At 33.6% G+C, this 16,919-nt stretch overlaps 1 protein-coding gene across 7 annotated transcripts; it reads right to left on the bottom strand.

Annotated features, from left to right (window-relative positions):
- LOC119993168 (probable disease resistance protein At4g27220) lies at positions 1-10,996 on the bottom strand. Of its 7 annotated transcripts, XM_038840157.1 has the most exons (11): positions 10,684-10,996; positions 10,272-10,348; positions 10,016-10,039; positions 9,633-9,772; positions 8,843-8,917; positions 4,540-7,126; positions 3,842-4,279; positions 3,077-3,706; positions 1,670-2,443; positions 1,430-1,509; positions 1-350 (listed from the first exon to the last, which is right to left on the bottom strand). In XM_038840157.1, exons 6-10 carry the CDS (start codon positions 7,084-7,086, stop codon positions 1,450-1,452), a joined length of 4,449 nt encoding a protein of 1,482 aa, XP_038696085.1. In that variant the 5' UTR covers positions 7,087-7,126; positions 8,843-8,917; positions 9,633-9,772; positions 10,016-10,039; positions 10,272-10,348; positions 10,684-10,996; the 3' UTR covers positions 1-350; positions 1,430-1,449. The 7 variants fall into 7 exon arrangements, with proteins under 7 accessions (XP_038696085.1, XP_038696088.1, XP_038696089.1 ...); XM_038840160.1 differs by lacking the exon at positions 8,843-8,917 and having other exon boundaries at positions 10,272-10,384; XM_038840161.1 differs by lacking the exon at positions 8,843-8,917 and having other exon boundaries at positions 10,272-10,381.
- Between the last annotated feature and the right edge of the window lie 5,923 nt (positions 10,997-16,919).

Genomic DNA, 16,919 nt, shown 5'->3' with positions numbered 1-16,919 from the left:
TTTTAGTATATCAAATACCTCACGGCATATTCCACATTTTAAGCTCAATTTTTTTTTCCACAATTTTTTGTTGACATTGAAAATCAATCCAACAATTCTACCAAACAAACCCATAAAATGACACACACATACCCACAAAAATCCCAAAGTAGCATAATCACCTCACATCAGATTCTTTCTTTTTTTCCCTTCCTTTATGAACTCTAGAGTTTCTCTTTCTAATAACAGCATTAATTCAAAGTCCTAAATACAAGCCAGGACATGCCTGTGTTCATTCTCAAAACACCTAGGCTCGTTCAGGTGCAGCATCCACAAGAACTATAATCGGACCCTGGTCTGATCCGCGGCTCCTGCATCACCAAGTCAATGGGAAATGGGCATGATCAGGAAGGTTTTGCTTCAAATTATCAAACCACCAAATCATGATTGTCAGAGGAGGAATCAAAACTAGGAGTGTTCTTCCAGGAAAACTTTTATTATACTAAGAGTAACCTTCCTCCCATTCCATACAAAAAAAGAGTTACTTTTCTGACCAAAATTGATGCCTCCCCATACTAGTTGAATCAAATTATTCTAGTAGCTAAAATAAAGTCTGATCAAATTTTCAAACCGAAAGTCCATGGATTGAATTCTACTTGATAGCATGAGCGTACTTGCAATTATGAAAGCAAAAAAGATTTCCAGCAAACATCTTCACCTGACACAGACAAAAAGCTTAGGGTCTGTTTGGTATCACTTTTGTTTTTTGTTTTAGTTTTCAAAAAATAGAAAATAAAAACAAAAAATATTGTTTGTTTGTATTTTCTGTATTCGGTTTTTATGAAAACCAAAAATATGTTTTCAAAATTTTTGAAAACGAGAAAAAAATATTCTTAAAAGTTTTGAAAACAAAACTAGTTACACTTACCATAGGTTGTACTTTTTTTAAGATTTCAGATTGCAAATTCATAGAGATATGAAGACAATGATCCAATATACTTTGGGTTATTGTTTTATTTCTTATCCTATTTTCTTTCTGTTGATGTTTTCAATGATGAAATACGGTAAAGACTATAGTTATAAAAATATAGTGATGTGGATATATTCCATTATTATGAAAATAAAGGCATAAACACATTTTTTTTCAATTTTATGCTTTCAGTTTTAAGTATTCAACCAAACAAGTTTCAATTTTATGTTTTCATTTTATGTTTTGTGTTTTATGTTTTTGTTTTTTATTTGATGGTCATCTGAAAGTGGAGCCATATTTAGAATCACTATCTCTATTAATTTCTTCACATGGAAAAATTCATACTCATTGGATTGAGAACATCTAAAGGCAGAGCATACAATCAAGAAGCTAAAGAGAAGGGCATGGAGTTTCGTTATAGTAGGAAATGCATATGAGTGCAATTTGATTGGACAGTATGAACGAAAAGAAGTTGCGTACCTTTTCTTTATACAAGGTCTCTATGCTAGCATTGAGGTCGCCATTCCAATGCTCCTCATATTTCCATATTCTTGGAGATACTGGTACACTAGTACATTAATTAATACCAGAGTACATTATGCAGCAGAGCATACAATCGAGAAGCTAAAGAGAATTGAAGGGCATGGAGTTTTACATTACATATGAAATGCATATGAGTGCAACTTGATTGGACAGTATGAACGAAAAGAAGTTACGTACCTTTCCTTTATACAAGGTCTGTATGGTAGTATTGAGGTCGCCATTCCAATACTCTTCAGATATCCGTGTTGATGGAGATACTGGTACCATTACACTGAGACCCCGGAGCTTAAAAGTGGAAAGTGGCCCCTCGCAAAAAGTTTTTAGATTGGGGCAACGTTCCACAAATACATAGTCCAATGATGGAAATTTGAATGCATGTTTCGCTGAGCCGCAGAAGCTTGAAACGTTTGGCATATATTCAATTTCTAGTTCTTTCAGTTGGTGGAAAATGATATCCTCCTCTGCCTCACATTCCCCTACACATTCTACAATGGACGTCATCATTTTACATTCAAATACCTTCAATTTCTCAAGCTGCATCATTGTTTTAGCTGTCGAGCAAGACATTAAGTAAGTCAATCCATCACAATATGATATCTCCAGTTCAATCAAATTGCAGAATGACAGCAGTGAGGACGGAAACAGAATTTTCAATCTGTCCCAATAACTCAATCTCAGAATTTTGAGAATGCAAAATGTTGAGAGCTCTCCAGCCTCGCCAATGACTCCTCCATTGGAGAATATCTCATCCAAAGTACTACGCGATACACAAAGTTCTTCCAAATTTGGCAGTTTCTTAAAGAAACCTGGTGGAAAAGATTCATCATCATACTCCCAAACCTCAAGGGATTTTAAACTGCAGAACATTTCAAATTGAAATTCTCCATGCCACATCTGCTTCATAATGTAATTCCAACTCAATGACAAATCTTCAAGGTTGGGGAATATCTCCTGTCAAAATATTATGTAAATGTAAAAAAAAAAAATGAAGGTAATATTATTCAGTACTCAACATGCAACGAAATACATACTTGCATATATATATATATGGAAATTTGATATGTGGCTTCACATAATTTAATCATTCAGCTTTTACTAAATTGTTAATATCATTTTACACAGGTAAATTAATGCAATAAAAAAATAATTTGATGGAATTGGAAGTCCGTATTAATAAAAAATAATTGTGTTCATCTTTCATACCATTGTGCTATACATTAAGTGAACAAAAATAACTGCATTATTAATACTATTAATCTATTATTGTTCTTAGTAAATTGAAGGGTTAATATTAAAATATTAATTACAATTTTTTTTTCATCAATCAATAATAATATTTAAACGATGGAGGACAGGTGCATTTTTTTTCCTAGTGTATAATTAATTATGTACACTCTATTCAATATGGTGAGTGGAAATGGGATCTTAGGATTGAAAGGATTTATTCTCAACTAACTCCATCCTTTATGAGTGGTTATCTATACATACGTGATACATCCTTCAACTGTTGCTTGAGTTCTTAATGATGTTTAGCAATGAAATGTGAACTTCAGATATTCTAAGCAAAGAGTTTTAAGTCCATACCTTTTCATACAAAAAAAGTGGTTGCGCTCCTTCTTCCACATTCCAACATTCAGAAGCAATTATTTTCAGTTCATCACATTCCACAACTTGCAATTTCTTTAACAGTGGCCATTCTGAGGTATGAATTCCAGGGTAGAAACTTCTTAGTTTTGGTAGTTGTCGAAGTTTCAGGGAAGTGACTTTTGGGAACTCGAACCTAACATCCGCATCTCCCCCTTCCATTGCAACAATTTTCTCAACTGCCATACAGCAGTTAATAACTAACTCCTCAAGTTCCTGAAGTCCACTGCCTATAGAGAGTGGAAAAATATATCTCACACTTGGACAATAACTTATTGTTATGGACTCTAGTTTTCTGAATATGGGGGCCTTTGTAATATTTATCTCCAAAGCATTTGACCCTTCCAAATCAAATATCATATCCATTGACTTGCAATTTTCTATCTTCAATTTTCGTAGGTTCTGGAGTCTTGTCAGCATATTAGACGGAAAAATGTGCAATACATTTCCACAGCCCAACAGCCAAAGATAACCGAGTTTGCAAAAGGATTCTGGGGGGAGTTCATTGTGCCATATTCTTTTCAGGTTAACGGACCAGATGTGTAATGTTTCAATGGTAGGGAGTTTCACCTATAAATATGATTCCGACTGCATCAGCTAAGCATCGAAAAGAATGCAACACAATTATATGAACATATTTAGGAATATTAGTAGCTCATATACTCAGCATATATCCATCAAAGTAAGTAATGAAAGAAAACTAACCTTTTCATCAAAGAGAGGAGGTGGGAGGTCATCATTGCTGACTTCCTTTTCATCAAAGATGAACGACTTCAATTCGGGGCAATTGACTATCCAGATATAGGACAAGGATGGAAATTCAATAGAATTTCCTGTGCAGAATCTTTTGAGTTTCGGAAGACTTATAAGACTCAGACTACGTAATTGGGGGAAGATCATCTGACCTGCGACTCCTTCTATTATCCCTTCCATTAAATTACAGTTTTGTACCGTAAGTCTTTCGAGTTGCATGAGACTTGTGACCACATCAACGGGTAATAAGAACTTTAATTTGTCACAGCCTGACAATTCCAAAGTTCTCAATGTATGAAAACAACGTGGCATTGCTAGAAGACTGTTGTCCCATATTTTTTGAGCTCCAATATGAGATAGATGTAACTCCTCCAAGTTGGGAAGCATTATCTGCATATATATGATAACATTACATTTCGTGAATACCACTAAATTACATTTGACGAGAACATAGAAGCTAAGATTAATGTCAAAAGAAAAAGGAGCAAGTTAATTATTCAAATTAAGTCTTGCTGATCTCATATAAAGTAATTAAGAGACTTCCCTTGCTGATCTCATATAATTATGGATCAACCTTTTGCTTTATCTGTTAGATAATTATGTTACGTACGCAACAAAATACGATCTGTGCAAAGAATAAGAAAACGTACCTTCCCATTAAGAAGTGAGATGGGTTCATCCACATTGATTTCTTCACATCTTCTCACTTTCACAACTCTCAATTTATTAAACGACTCTACTCCAAGTTGGCCGTGACAAATCATCTTAAGGTTCATCAAGTTTGCAAGAGAGAGTACCTCCAAGTCAGGAAAAATGTGACAAGGGGCCCTTGTGTTTGAGTTTACTATGTATTGGAAGTTGAGACCATTCTGGACATGCAAACATCTCAATCCTGGAAAACCCTCCCTATCTAACTCAAAAACACTGTTAACATCAACCAATTCGTCGAGATAAAGATCTTGAGTTTTCTTCAACAATTCCTGAATATCAGGCTTCAAATGAATGCTTGTGGAGAGTTTGAGTTTCAACCTCTGTGAGGTTTCGTACTCGCTAGACCATTGCCAGTCCCAACCATCTCCTATTAATATTTTAAATCTTTCTAACTTGTTTGAGAACAAGTCATTTGGCATAATATCAGAATTTGGAATGTGAATATCTAAGCTGACCAGCTTAGATAATGTTTTCAACTCAGCAAGGCAAGCATTTTGATGATTAACTCCTTCAGCCTGCCAATTTGCAAAGCTTTCTTCCATAGACAATTCTTCTAATCGAGTCCACGATGAAATGACATTTGGTGGAATCACTTCAAGATTATAACACCTGCTGACACTGAACAACTTCAGACGAGTCAATTGTCTTATTTCCTCAGGCAAACAGGAGATGTTTGTATTCACAATGCGAAGAACTTCCAGTCCAACTAGATTTCCAATTATGGCTATATCTTCCAACTCACACTCCTCAAGAGAGAGAGTGTAAAGGTTATTTAGATAACAAAGGGATGAAGGCAAAGATGGAATTATGATATTCTTAATATCTAAGACCATAATTCCTCCCAACCCTTGGAAAAATGAACTAGGAATCTCCAAACCACGATTTTTGGAATGTAGAATAAATAACTTTAGCTCTTCGCATTCCCATCCTTCTTGTAGTCTGTGAATATAATTGTGAGGAAAACATATGGAAGAGAACTTTGCAACTGTATTCTTTTTGGGCCATTCTTCCAATTCAGCATCATATTCTTCAATGAAAATATTATGCTTTCGGCGTGCAAATGACACAGCAAACTTGCAAACCACATCATGCATTTTGATGTAACCAGATTTTTCAGCATCTAATAACAAACATGCGGATTTGAGATCTCTAACCAATTTATGCAACTTGTTTCTCCTATCTTCCAGCTGATCATTGTCTTCGAAAGAATCAAGGATCCTGCAGTAGTTCAACAAATCCTCAATGGAAAAATCAGTATTTAACCGTAGACCACAAAGCAAGAACAACTCTTTCATGTCATTACTACTCAAATGATTGTAACTTAATTCTAGAGTTGAATACACTCGTGCATCAAATTCAGCATTTTTAAACTTTTCTAATTGTTCCAAGGCTACTTTCCAAGTATGTAAATCCTTTCTATTTCTTAGGGATCTTGCAACTGTGTTAATCAAAATTGGTAAACCTCCACATCGTTTAGATATTTCAATAGCAATAGGTAGCAAATTGCGAACTTTCAAGACATCCCCTGCCATTTTCTCAAATAAATTCCAAGCCTCCCTAACATCTAATGTATCAACCTTGATGTTCGAACTATCACTACCAATCTCGGTTAATACATCCTCATATCTAGATGTCATCAATATTTTGCATCCTTTGTGGTAAGGTATTCCCAACTTTCCCAGATCAAGCGTTGCCCAAATATTATCAAGAATCACTAGAATTTTCTTTTCTTTCTGCAAACGTTCACGTAATTGGTTGGATCTCCCAGAAATTGTCTCCACCTCGAATTTGAAGCCTAAGGCATCCGCAATTTCTCCTTGAATCCTTCTCAAGTCTTGATTTAAAGATACCTCCGATAAAACCACCACATCAAAAATCCTGTCTACATTGGCTTGTTCAGCAGCTTTCTTCACAAGAGTGGTTTTGCCCACGCCACCCATACCCCAAACGCCAATCATGTTGACATTAGGATTTTTGAAGGCCTTCATAATTTCTTCCAAATGCCATGCTCTTGATTCGAAGGTCTCATAATCCTTGATGGTTGCAAAACTTATTCTTTGTGGAGGAGGACGATATGAAACACTTGGAAACTGCGTCGCCAGAAGATCTGCTGCATCCTTTGATAAGTCCACAGATTTCTTACTAAGCCGATACCTTGCCTTCACATTAGGACAAAACCCAAACAAACACCCCTTCTTTGCCCTCTCTGTTTCCTTCAAAAAAGGTTCTGCATTCTCATTAATTGCGTTCACTCGCTTCAGCCAGTCTTGAACGTCGCTTTCAATCAGCCTTTGATATGTCCTAGTTGCATCATCAACATCATGCTGGATCCTCTCTCTCTGAAGTTTCAGTCTTTGGAGTTGATCATTAAAATTATCAACATTTCTTTTGAAGTTGAACACATAACCAATTTGACGTTTAATCCAACTTGCAGCAGGAGGAACCACCTGCTCTGCAACAATTGGAACAACAATCTCGGCCGCCATTTCCCAAAATTTTTATTCTCCTTAATTTCGTCTTGATTTTCTGTAGTTAAACACAGAGTGAAACAATGTCATTGACTATAATAAGATATGGGAGTAAATGAGAAAATCACTATTGTAGAAATGCTTATGATAGGAAAGTTAAATGGCTTCAACATATCATGAAAAGAATTTCCAAAGTTGAATGCATGGATGCATTTGGGAACATTTATGGTATGTCACAAACAAATTATTTCACAAATCCCACAAAAAAATTTCCAACCTTCAAGTATTAAGAAACATAACATAACATGAAAAGAATTTCCAACCTTTCATGAAAAGAATTTCTTTATATGGCGTCAACATATCATGAAAAGAATTTCCAACCTTCAAGTATTAAGAAACATAACATGGACATATAAAGCATAGTGATAGACAGAGACATTTTGTATATCTAGTAGTAAAGAAGAAGGATTCTCGTGAAAGTAAGATCATGAGTGTAGTAATATTTTTAAACCGCGGCAAATTATTCTACACCTAAGCATGAATGCATTTGGGAACATTTATGGTATGTCACAAACAAATAATTCGATGCATAAGACAAAACTGCAAAACTGGCTAAAGCATGGTAGTTAATTTCAGTTGTGAAATTCAAGCCATCAATTCTAACATCTATCATTAATCATCACTACATATAAAAACACTAATTATAGAATTTGAAAACCTACTAGGACTTTTTTTTTTAAAGATTCTACATATGCTGATTTTTTTTTCTCCATAAATCAGGTGGTACTTCGTTGATGAGTAATAATAAGAGTGTTGATAGAAAGAATAGCAGGGTATTCGAGTACCCGAAATTTACCAAGTAGTACGGAGTTTAATGTGGCCGTGTGTGGGATGAAATAATGTATTACTCTTCCACCAGTAAATAGTAATGCAATTGGATAACATCAATTCAAAAGGGGAGTTCAAGTGACATATCGGTGTAATGTAGGTCTAAATAAACTACACTTTTCTAAATAATACATATAAATTATTTTCCTAAATAATACATATAAGTTATTTTTACATTTATGATATATATAAAATTCATATAAAAATTAATCGAAATATATATAATATTGACATTTTAGTACTAAAATAGACCCGAAAAATTTAAGAGCTGAAATTTTTTCAAAAAAGGACTTGAAAGAATCTATTCATTACTAATTACGAAAAATTCGTATGTATCCTTATCACCTATAGTTAATGTATATGCAAGTAAAATGAATTCGAGAGAATGGGAGGTAGCCTGTTTAGGACCTTGAGGTCCAGGGTTCCATTCTCACCAGGAGATTGGGATTTGAATAGTTTCCATCCCCTGTGATGGGCATTGTGTGTATGGTCTATGGGTCTTTCAAAAAAAAAAAAAAGTAAAATGAATTCGAAATCATACAAATTAGGTCTGCAATAACCAAAATGATATATGTCCATAATTTTTCCATCCATAAACTTACATAATCTATGTAGCAAGCAAAAAAGGCATGCCACATATATTAAAAAAAAAACAAACTTTATTAAATAAGCCACATATATAGGCATGCCACATGTTTATGTAAGTTTATGGATGCTTATTTTATGGATGTGTAGTATTTCCACTGCAACAATAAAGAGTAAAGAGTAGCATCATTTGTGAGGTCTACGTGTAAGTCTTCACCATCGCCAAGACTTAGAAAGTGTGTGAAAGCATCAAAGTGAAGAGAGGCTATACCTACAGATTAAATGGAACCAAAGCAAATACCTGCGAAGAAGAAGGATGCAGGTGGAAGGAGCGCAGATAAAGTAGAGCCACTAGGAAATCATAAGGCCAAAATCACTGCAATCGAAGAATTTAAATTGTAGAGTATGACCTGTTGAGCTCAACCACACACAAAGCCAGACTAACAAATTCACATAAAAACGTAAAATACACAACACCACTTGTCCACTTGGTAACACACCCCACACATCCACAAGACTCTCCATATATATTATCATCGCATACAGCCACAGACTCCACAACCATAGGAATACACTCATAACCTTATCTTTACTAATATACATGTCAACAATATATTAGCTATTTAGATTTCTTATATGCCCGTCTATCTAGACGATTGCCCAAATACCTGACGTAAATAAAATTGCATAGTTGACTTAAAATGACTTTCAAAAGTTATTTTAAGTTCTTCATCTTAAAAGTTTTGACTTGGTTATACGTATTTGTGAGAAAACTAACATGAATGTTTCCACAAATTATTTTTATAATTTTCATCAATTCTTGTTGAATATATATCCTCTTTTTATTATTTCCAGTCCGTTTTTTAAATCTACCTCTTCGTTTCCTACTCTCTCTTATATAAATTCTCTTGATTATTTTCACTGTTACCTACATTGTACAAAAACTTACCATGTTAAACGGTTTCCTCACACTTATCTTCAATTAGTGTTACTCTTGCTTTAGCTATAATAATCTAATTTCCATGAATCATGGTACTTCGATGATGAATAATAGGAGTGATAATAGAAGGAATGACAGGGGATTCACATACTTGAAATTTATCATGCAGGATAGAGTTTAATGTGACCGTGTATCGGATGAAATAATGTGATTCCTGCTCTCTCGGACTATATCACCAACTGGACCAATATCGTGTAGTGCAGGTCTAAGAGTTCCAAATAAACTACACTTCTGCATAATACATATAAATTATTTTTATATTTATGATATATATAGAAAAATCATATAAAAATAAATCAAAACATGAATAATATTGGCACTTTTGTACTAAAATATACTCGAAAAAATCTTAAGAGCTGAAATTAAAAAAGACTTGAAATAATCTATTAATTCATTAATAATTAGGGAAAATTCTTATGTATCCTTATCACCTATAATTAATGTATATGCAAGTAAGAGAATTCGAAATCATACCAATTAGTGTCTGCCGTTAAAGACCTGCAATAATAAAGAGTAAAGAGTAGCATCATTTGTGAGGTCTACGTGTAAGCCTTCTATATAATAAATCCTTTATTTAATAAAGAAAATCATTGCCAAGACCTAGAAAGTGTGTGAAATCATCCAAGTGAAGAGAGGTTTCTACATATCTTGATTTTTTTCTTCATAAATCTAGTGGTACTTCGTTAATGATTAACGATACTTACAAAGTAAATAGAACCAAAGCAAATACCTGTGAAGAAGAAAGTTGCAGGTGGAAGGAGCGTAGATGAAGTAGAGCCACTAGGAAATCATAGGAATCCAAAATCACTGCAATCGAAGAATTCAATTGTAGAGTATGATCTGCTGAACTCAACCATACACAAAGCCAAACAAACAAATTAACATAGCCATATAAAATCTACAACACCACCTGCCTACTTGGCAACACACCACACACATCCACAAGACTCTCCTTATATATTATCATCGCATACGACCACAGACTCCACGACCATAGGAATACAATGTTACTGACTATAACAAGATATGGGGAGAGTAAACGAGAAATACTGATAAGGATTTTTTTTTTTTATTTGTTTAAGAGTTGTTACACAGAAGGACGAAATTGCAAAGATCAAACAGATAAAAAAAATTGCACATACCTTTGCCAAATATTAATGATGCGAGGCTTTGTTTGTTTTAATCTTTTGTATTCTTTAATTTGGGTTATCAAAGACTGAAAAATGGAATCAGAGATTAAGAGTAGTAAGCTGAGAATAAATTAGTATGAAGGTAGATTTGCAGAGAAGAATCAGAATGCAGAGAAATGTGGAGAGTGGGGATAGAGCATGAAAAGAAAGATAGATATAGTAGAAAAGTCATTGTCAAGACTTTGAAAGCATGAGAAAGCCTCCAAGTCAAGATAGGTCCACCTCCACCAGGTTCACATGGCAATTGGCCATCTGGGTCCCTTTGCTTCTCAATAATTGAGTTGCATTATTGTGCATAGCACACTGAAAGAAACCTTTCTTTTTGGGTGGCTTGATTTACGGATCTTGCAATGTTAAAGGAGATGAATTGACATGTTTAAAAATCTCCTACCCACTCTTTCTGAAGAACACTGAAGAAACCTTTCTATTTTTCTCTCTCAGCTTCTTCCACTCTGAATGAATATTTGTTTTGATCCAGGAGTAGACTTTGGAATTAAGGGGATATTTGACATTCGACCAACCTATGATTTCGATGTCCACATGGCTTGGCCATTTGAGTCCCTTTGCTTCTAAATAATTGAGTTGCATTATTGTGCATAGTACAGTTACTTTCATCCTTCTTTCTGATACTTTATCCTAAGAGAATGTTTTTTTTTCCTCGTTTTTGTTTTTTTTTTGATAAAAAAAGAGAATTTTTTTTTTCTCTCTTTTTTATCGGAGTGGGCAAAAACTGAGATCCGGGATGGGCAAAAGTGGGCTAAAACCCCAAAACTTTTAATCTATAGCCAAAAAAAAGTTGAGGGTGGACGACCTTGGCTCAATGTATGTCTACCCCTACTCATTCTACCATGATCTAGTGTGCTTGGGATTAACGACTTTTAAGAATTTGGCACGAGAGTCGAGTGATGTAAAGAAGACAAGTTGAGCGTGGCTGTATGAAGTAAACGACAATCTTGGTTGGGAATTTACGATTTTTAAAATTTTTTTTTTTTGAAATTGTCCCATTAAATATTTTTTTTTTAGGGATGACACATAACAGGATCAAAGTTTGTTGGGGTAGATCGAACGGATGTATTTGAAGATGATTTTACTTACTCCAATCAAGAGTTCAAGGTATGTGGTATTACTTAGAGTCTTATCGGAGTCTAAATGAATTAGGTAAGACAAGGAGTCACTAGTCGTTACATTAAAATAAATTAAATTTGATTAGTTTTTTGGCCTATGATTTGGTCTTTTAATAATCAAAAATCATTGTCAAGACTTAAAAATTATGTGAAAGCACCTAAATGCATTAGGTAAGACAAGGAGGCGCTAGCCATTACATTAAAAGAAATTAAATTTGGTTAGTTTTTTGGCCTATGATTTGGTCTTTTAATAATCAAAAATCGTTGTCAAGACAGAGAAAGCATCTAAATGGATTAGGTAAAACATGGCGGCACTCTTATTACATAAAAAAAAAAAAAATTGGTTTGTTTTTTTGGCCTATGATTAGGTTTTTTGATGATAAAAAATTATTGTCAAGACTTTGAAAGCGTGTGAAAGAGAGGTCTACCTCCACCAGGTTCAGATGCCAATTAGCCTTATGGGTCCCTTTGCGTCCAAATAATTGAGTAATTTCTTACTTGCATTATTGTGCAAATATTGTCGTAGTCTTCATCCTTCTTAATTTGTGATGCTTTATCCTTCCAAATAATTGAGTAATGTCTATGTTGATTGGAAATCACTGTGTCTCTTTTACACCAGTCACTGCTGTTGATCATGCTTAGAGGTGCTACCAGAATAGAAATTTTACATGACATCATGGAAGTGAAAAATAACACTAGTGCTAGGTAGTTCAAACCTTTTAAATGAAATTTTAAAACGTTTTAACTCTCAAAATACATGTTAGATTTAAAAAAAAAATTACTTATTCAGAATCAACAAATAAAACTCTTTCTAACAAGATTCATTGTCGACGATTTTTATCGGCTAAATCTTAATTTAATTGTTTCTTTCAACGTAATTTCAAAAACAAATGAATTCAGAACTAAAACAATAAATTCTTTTAAAAAAATAATATAATCTATATTAAAACAATAAATGTTGGTCAATGAATTATGGGATAAAAGAGCGAAAATAAAATTATTTCATTGATTAAATCAATGAAATAAACTTGTTAGACTTCTATGGATTACATGATATTTTTGAAAAAAGAAAACGACTATTATAGCCTCAAAATTTCTTTTTACAATCTCTGCAAGTGACTTGATTAACCCCTTGGGAAAAAGTTCAAGCTGAAGCAAACATCTAAAAGTATAATTTCTTGTAATATGATATCTCTAGGTGATAAATTGTGATATCTTTTGTTGCCCGACATGAATTTATGACAAGAAAATAAAAAGACAGACACGCCTGAATTGGTTGCAGCAAAAGAAAATGACAGGCTTCAATTTCTTGGAATAAAAAAAAGGAAAAGTCAATTGAAGAAGGGAAATTCAAAGTAATAAATGGGACTTGACTTGGGTTTGGTGAAGATGTTTGCGGGTTGAAGAGTAGTGTGAATGTGTTTTAGTTCAATTAATTTCTTCTTAGCTTTGTCTCTAACAAAATGACAAACGATCTCTGGATGCTTGGTCCTCTCGTTGAAGACATAATTCATGGCGATGTGATATGTAGACTTGATGTCGCAGAATATATGAGCTGGTTTGTTCATGGAACTAAGGAATTTAGAGCAACCATAATGTTGTTTATTTCTAATCCCGAGAAGTATTTCAACTGCTCTAGCTCTTTTAACTTTTTAACATGTACTTCTGTCATAGTAAGAGCAACGAGAATGGTTTTTGTTTGCTGAGCAATAAAAATATATGAGATTTTGTATTTTATTGATGTGATTGTATTATAAGGTGTGTTTTTGTTGATATGATTGTATTAAAAGACGTGTTTTGTTGATGTGGTTGTATTGAAATTTTGTGTTTTGGTGTACTTTTATTGTGGATAATATGGAGGCATTGAATATTGTTGACCTCCATCTTAGGTGGGAATGAATAATGTATAAGAATTTGTGTTTTGTTGATATGACTATATTGGGAGACGTGTTCTGTTGATTTGGTTGTATTGAGAGATGTACTTGACTTGACTTTTTGTGTAATAGAGGTTGAATCCGATATTAATTTTTATTGGATCATTAAAAATAACCCATTGCATTTGCTCTAAGCTCATTGCCACCAATGGCAATATCATTGACATATTGTAAAAGTATCAATATGGAAGCACTCTTAGTGTAAATAAATGACGCAGTGCGAAAATAAAGATCAATTGTTTAAATCACAACGAAGCTAATATAATTTAAAATCCACAAAAAAAAAATTGAGAGAAACATCAAAATTTATATTAATTCATCATTCATATTTTTTTTATATTTTTTTCTTGTCGAAAACGGCTACAACTGTACTACAAATATAAAATCCTAATCCACCTGAAGTTATCAAAACCTACTAATAATAAAATTAAAAATTCTAATGTGAAAGCATCTTAATGAATTTAAAATTTGTTAGCATATTAGGCCCATGACTAGGTCTTTTAATAAAAAAAAAAAACATTATTGCCAAGACTTAAAGTCTCTGAAAGCATCCAAATGAATAAGGTAGGACAAGGAGGCATTCTTATCACATAAAAAGATATTGAAATAGGTGAGCTAAAAAGTTGAATTAGGTGAGGTGTTGTGAGGTAAAAAGTTGTAGTGTTGTGAGGTGAGTTCGAACACAAAAACTGTTTGGCATATCACAAAAAATTGTGATGTTGTGAGATGCGATGCAACTGAACGCAATGCGAACGCACTACCAAACAGTCACTACATAAAAAGATATTAAATTTGGTTAGTTTGTTGGGACTTTGATTAGGTCTTTTAATAAATAAAAATAATTGTCAAGAGTTAGATAGCATGTGAGAGCATCTGAATGATGAATTAGGTTAAGACAAGAAGTCACTCTTGATGCATAAATAAAGAAATTAAATTTGGTTAGTTGTTTTGGTCCATGATTAGGTCTTTTAATATAACAAATTATTGGCAAGACTTAGAAATAATCCAAGTGGTCTACCTCCACCTTCAACAGGTTCAGATGCCAATTGGCCATCTGGGTCCCTTTGCTTCCAAACAATTGAGTAATTATTGACTTGCATTATTGTGCAAATATTGTCATAGTCTCCATCCTTCTTTTCCTCTTTCTATGCTGATTGGCGAGAAATCACCGTCTCTTCTTGCAAAATCATTATTATAGCCATAAAATTTTCTTTTACAATATGCAAGACATTACTGGTTCTCTCGTGGAAGACATGATTCATAGTTGTGCCAGAATTGTTTATTTCTAATCTCAGGAAATATTTCAACTTCCCTAGGTCTTTAACTTTAAAACATGTATCTATATATTTCTATATCTTTATTTGAAAACTAGTGATGCATGGTTTTCGTCCAACAAGTGTATATAAAATATATCTTTAATTGAAAACCCCCGAAATATCACAAAAATAACATTTGAGCCTTCTATTTGAATGCATAACCTTCACATACGAATTCAAGCCAGAATATCAAGGCATTTCAGAAGCTCGGATTAGGAACAAATGAGAATCAAAAAATATGTCAAAACAATATAAATTCTAAAGATATTTGTCAATCCGAATGAATTCTCCTTTCCACAGGGATATTCGTCTGCTAGGCAAGAGGATAGCGAGTTACTAATTCTATCTCGGTTGGACATATATTTATTTTATTTCCATTTACTATGAAATTCCTAAATGAAGTAGTTACTGGTGGGGCTACTGTTGAACCTATGGTCCTACATGTCTAATTTTGATAATATTAAATTATTTGTAAATGATATTGAAATATTAAAGCAATATTTGATTTATGTGAATTGAATTTGAATGAATCTATCTTATTGATTATCTTACATGATCACACGTTTTAAGTGAAGCTTTTGCCTAATATTACGTGAATTTGACATGTACTCATGCTTGATATATTGCTGGAAATTCAGAATTGCAAATGAACTAGAATGGATTAAGTTAGAGCATAAATTCCTCAATTATCATATCTTAACCAACTTAGGTCCAAATGACTTGAAACTTGAACCACATGCACATGAAGGTCTAATATATGTTCTAGGACTATAATCATGAGAAATTATGTGCATCACATATATATTTGTTCATATGCTCAAATTTCGCCAAAACTAGGATTTACCTAATTTTGTCCATATGTGTTATTTGTCAACGTGGTGAACCAAATGAACTTTGATTTAAATGAAATTTCGCGTGCACCTTAGTTTCATTACTATGAACATATTTGACTTAGTAAAGTTCAAGAGAAAAGGTCATTTACACTGAATTTGCAAAATGACATTGAATTTACACATAGAATTTATCGGTTTCAATATTAGTGACCTATATGTTTGGTTGAGTAACCAAACGATTTCCGATTGTCATGACATTTAATATGAACATTCTAATACATATAAAATGATTTATCATGCAGTAATATGAATTTTCTGGATTGTTTTTTAAAATATAATTAACCTATGCGCTCTATATGAAGCTCTTTGAGCTTACATGCAATTGGGGAGTTTTACCTCCTATTTCTTTGTAGGTTAATCATCTTTGTAGTCTCATATAACTCAGAATTCAGTATGTTTAAGAGATTTGAAGTCCGTTTTCTAAGAATGAGCTTGGAGCTCTAGGAAACTATGGAAAATCCTATTCTCAACAACTTACTACTAAGGACTTGATGTGATGATCGAAACTAGCCTTAGGGCTAAGCATTGAGATCATATGAAAGGTATTCAAGTAGTCATTGGAGTCAAAAAGGCATGAAATGAATATGTGCAAAATTCTATACCCGAGAGGAAAATCGATCGATCGGTTTGGGTTCCCAAACCGATCGGAAGTGGATGGCAACACTTCATATTTTATGACAAAGTTGATTCGCGATCAATCGGTGATCAAGTCCGATCGATCGGAACACGTGCAGGAGTACCATCACGTGAATGTTAAGAAAAGAAGGAGAGAATGAAAATACTTGGAAGAGACTCAAAAGAGGTGTCTTCTCTTTCATTCAACTTGGAGAAGCAAATTGAAAATTATCCTTAAGAGAAACTTCTTGCTATCAAGTTCATCAATCATCAAGCTTTCTTGCTATTTGCTACAACAATCTTCTC

The sequence above is a fragment of the Tripterygium wilfordii genome, chromosome 23 (genome assembly GCF_013401445.1).
Source record: "Tripterygium wilfordii isolate XIE 37 chromosome 23, ASM1340144v1, whole genome shotgun sequence".
NCBI lineage: Eukaryota > Viridiplantae > Streptophyta > Magnoliopsida > Celastrales > Celastraceae > Tripterygium > Tripterygium wilfordii.
Note: the sequence above shows the minus strand (reverse complement) of the source record. Positions and strands in the feature narration are given on the sequence as shown.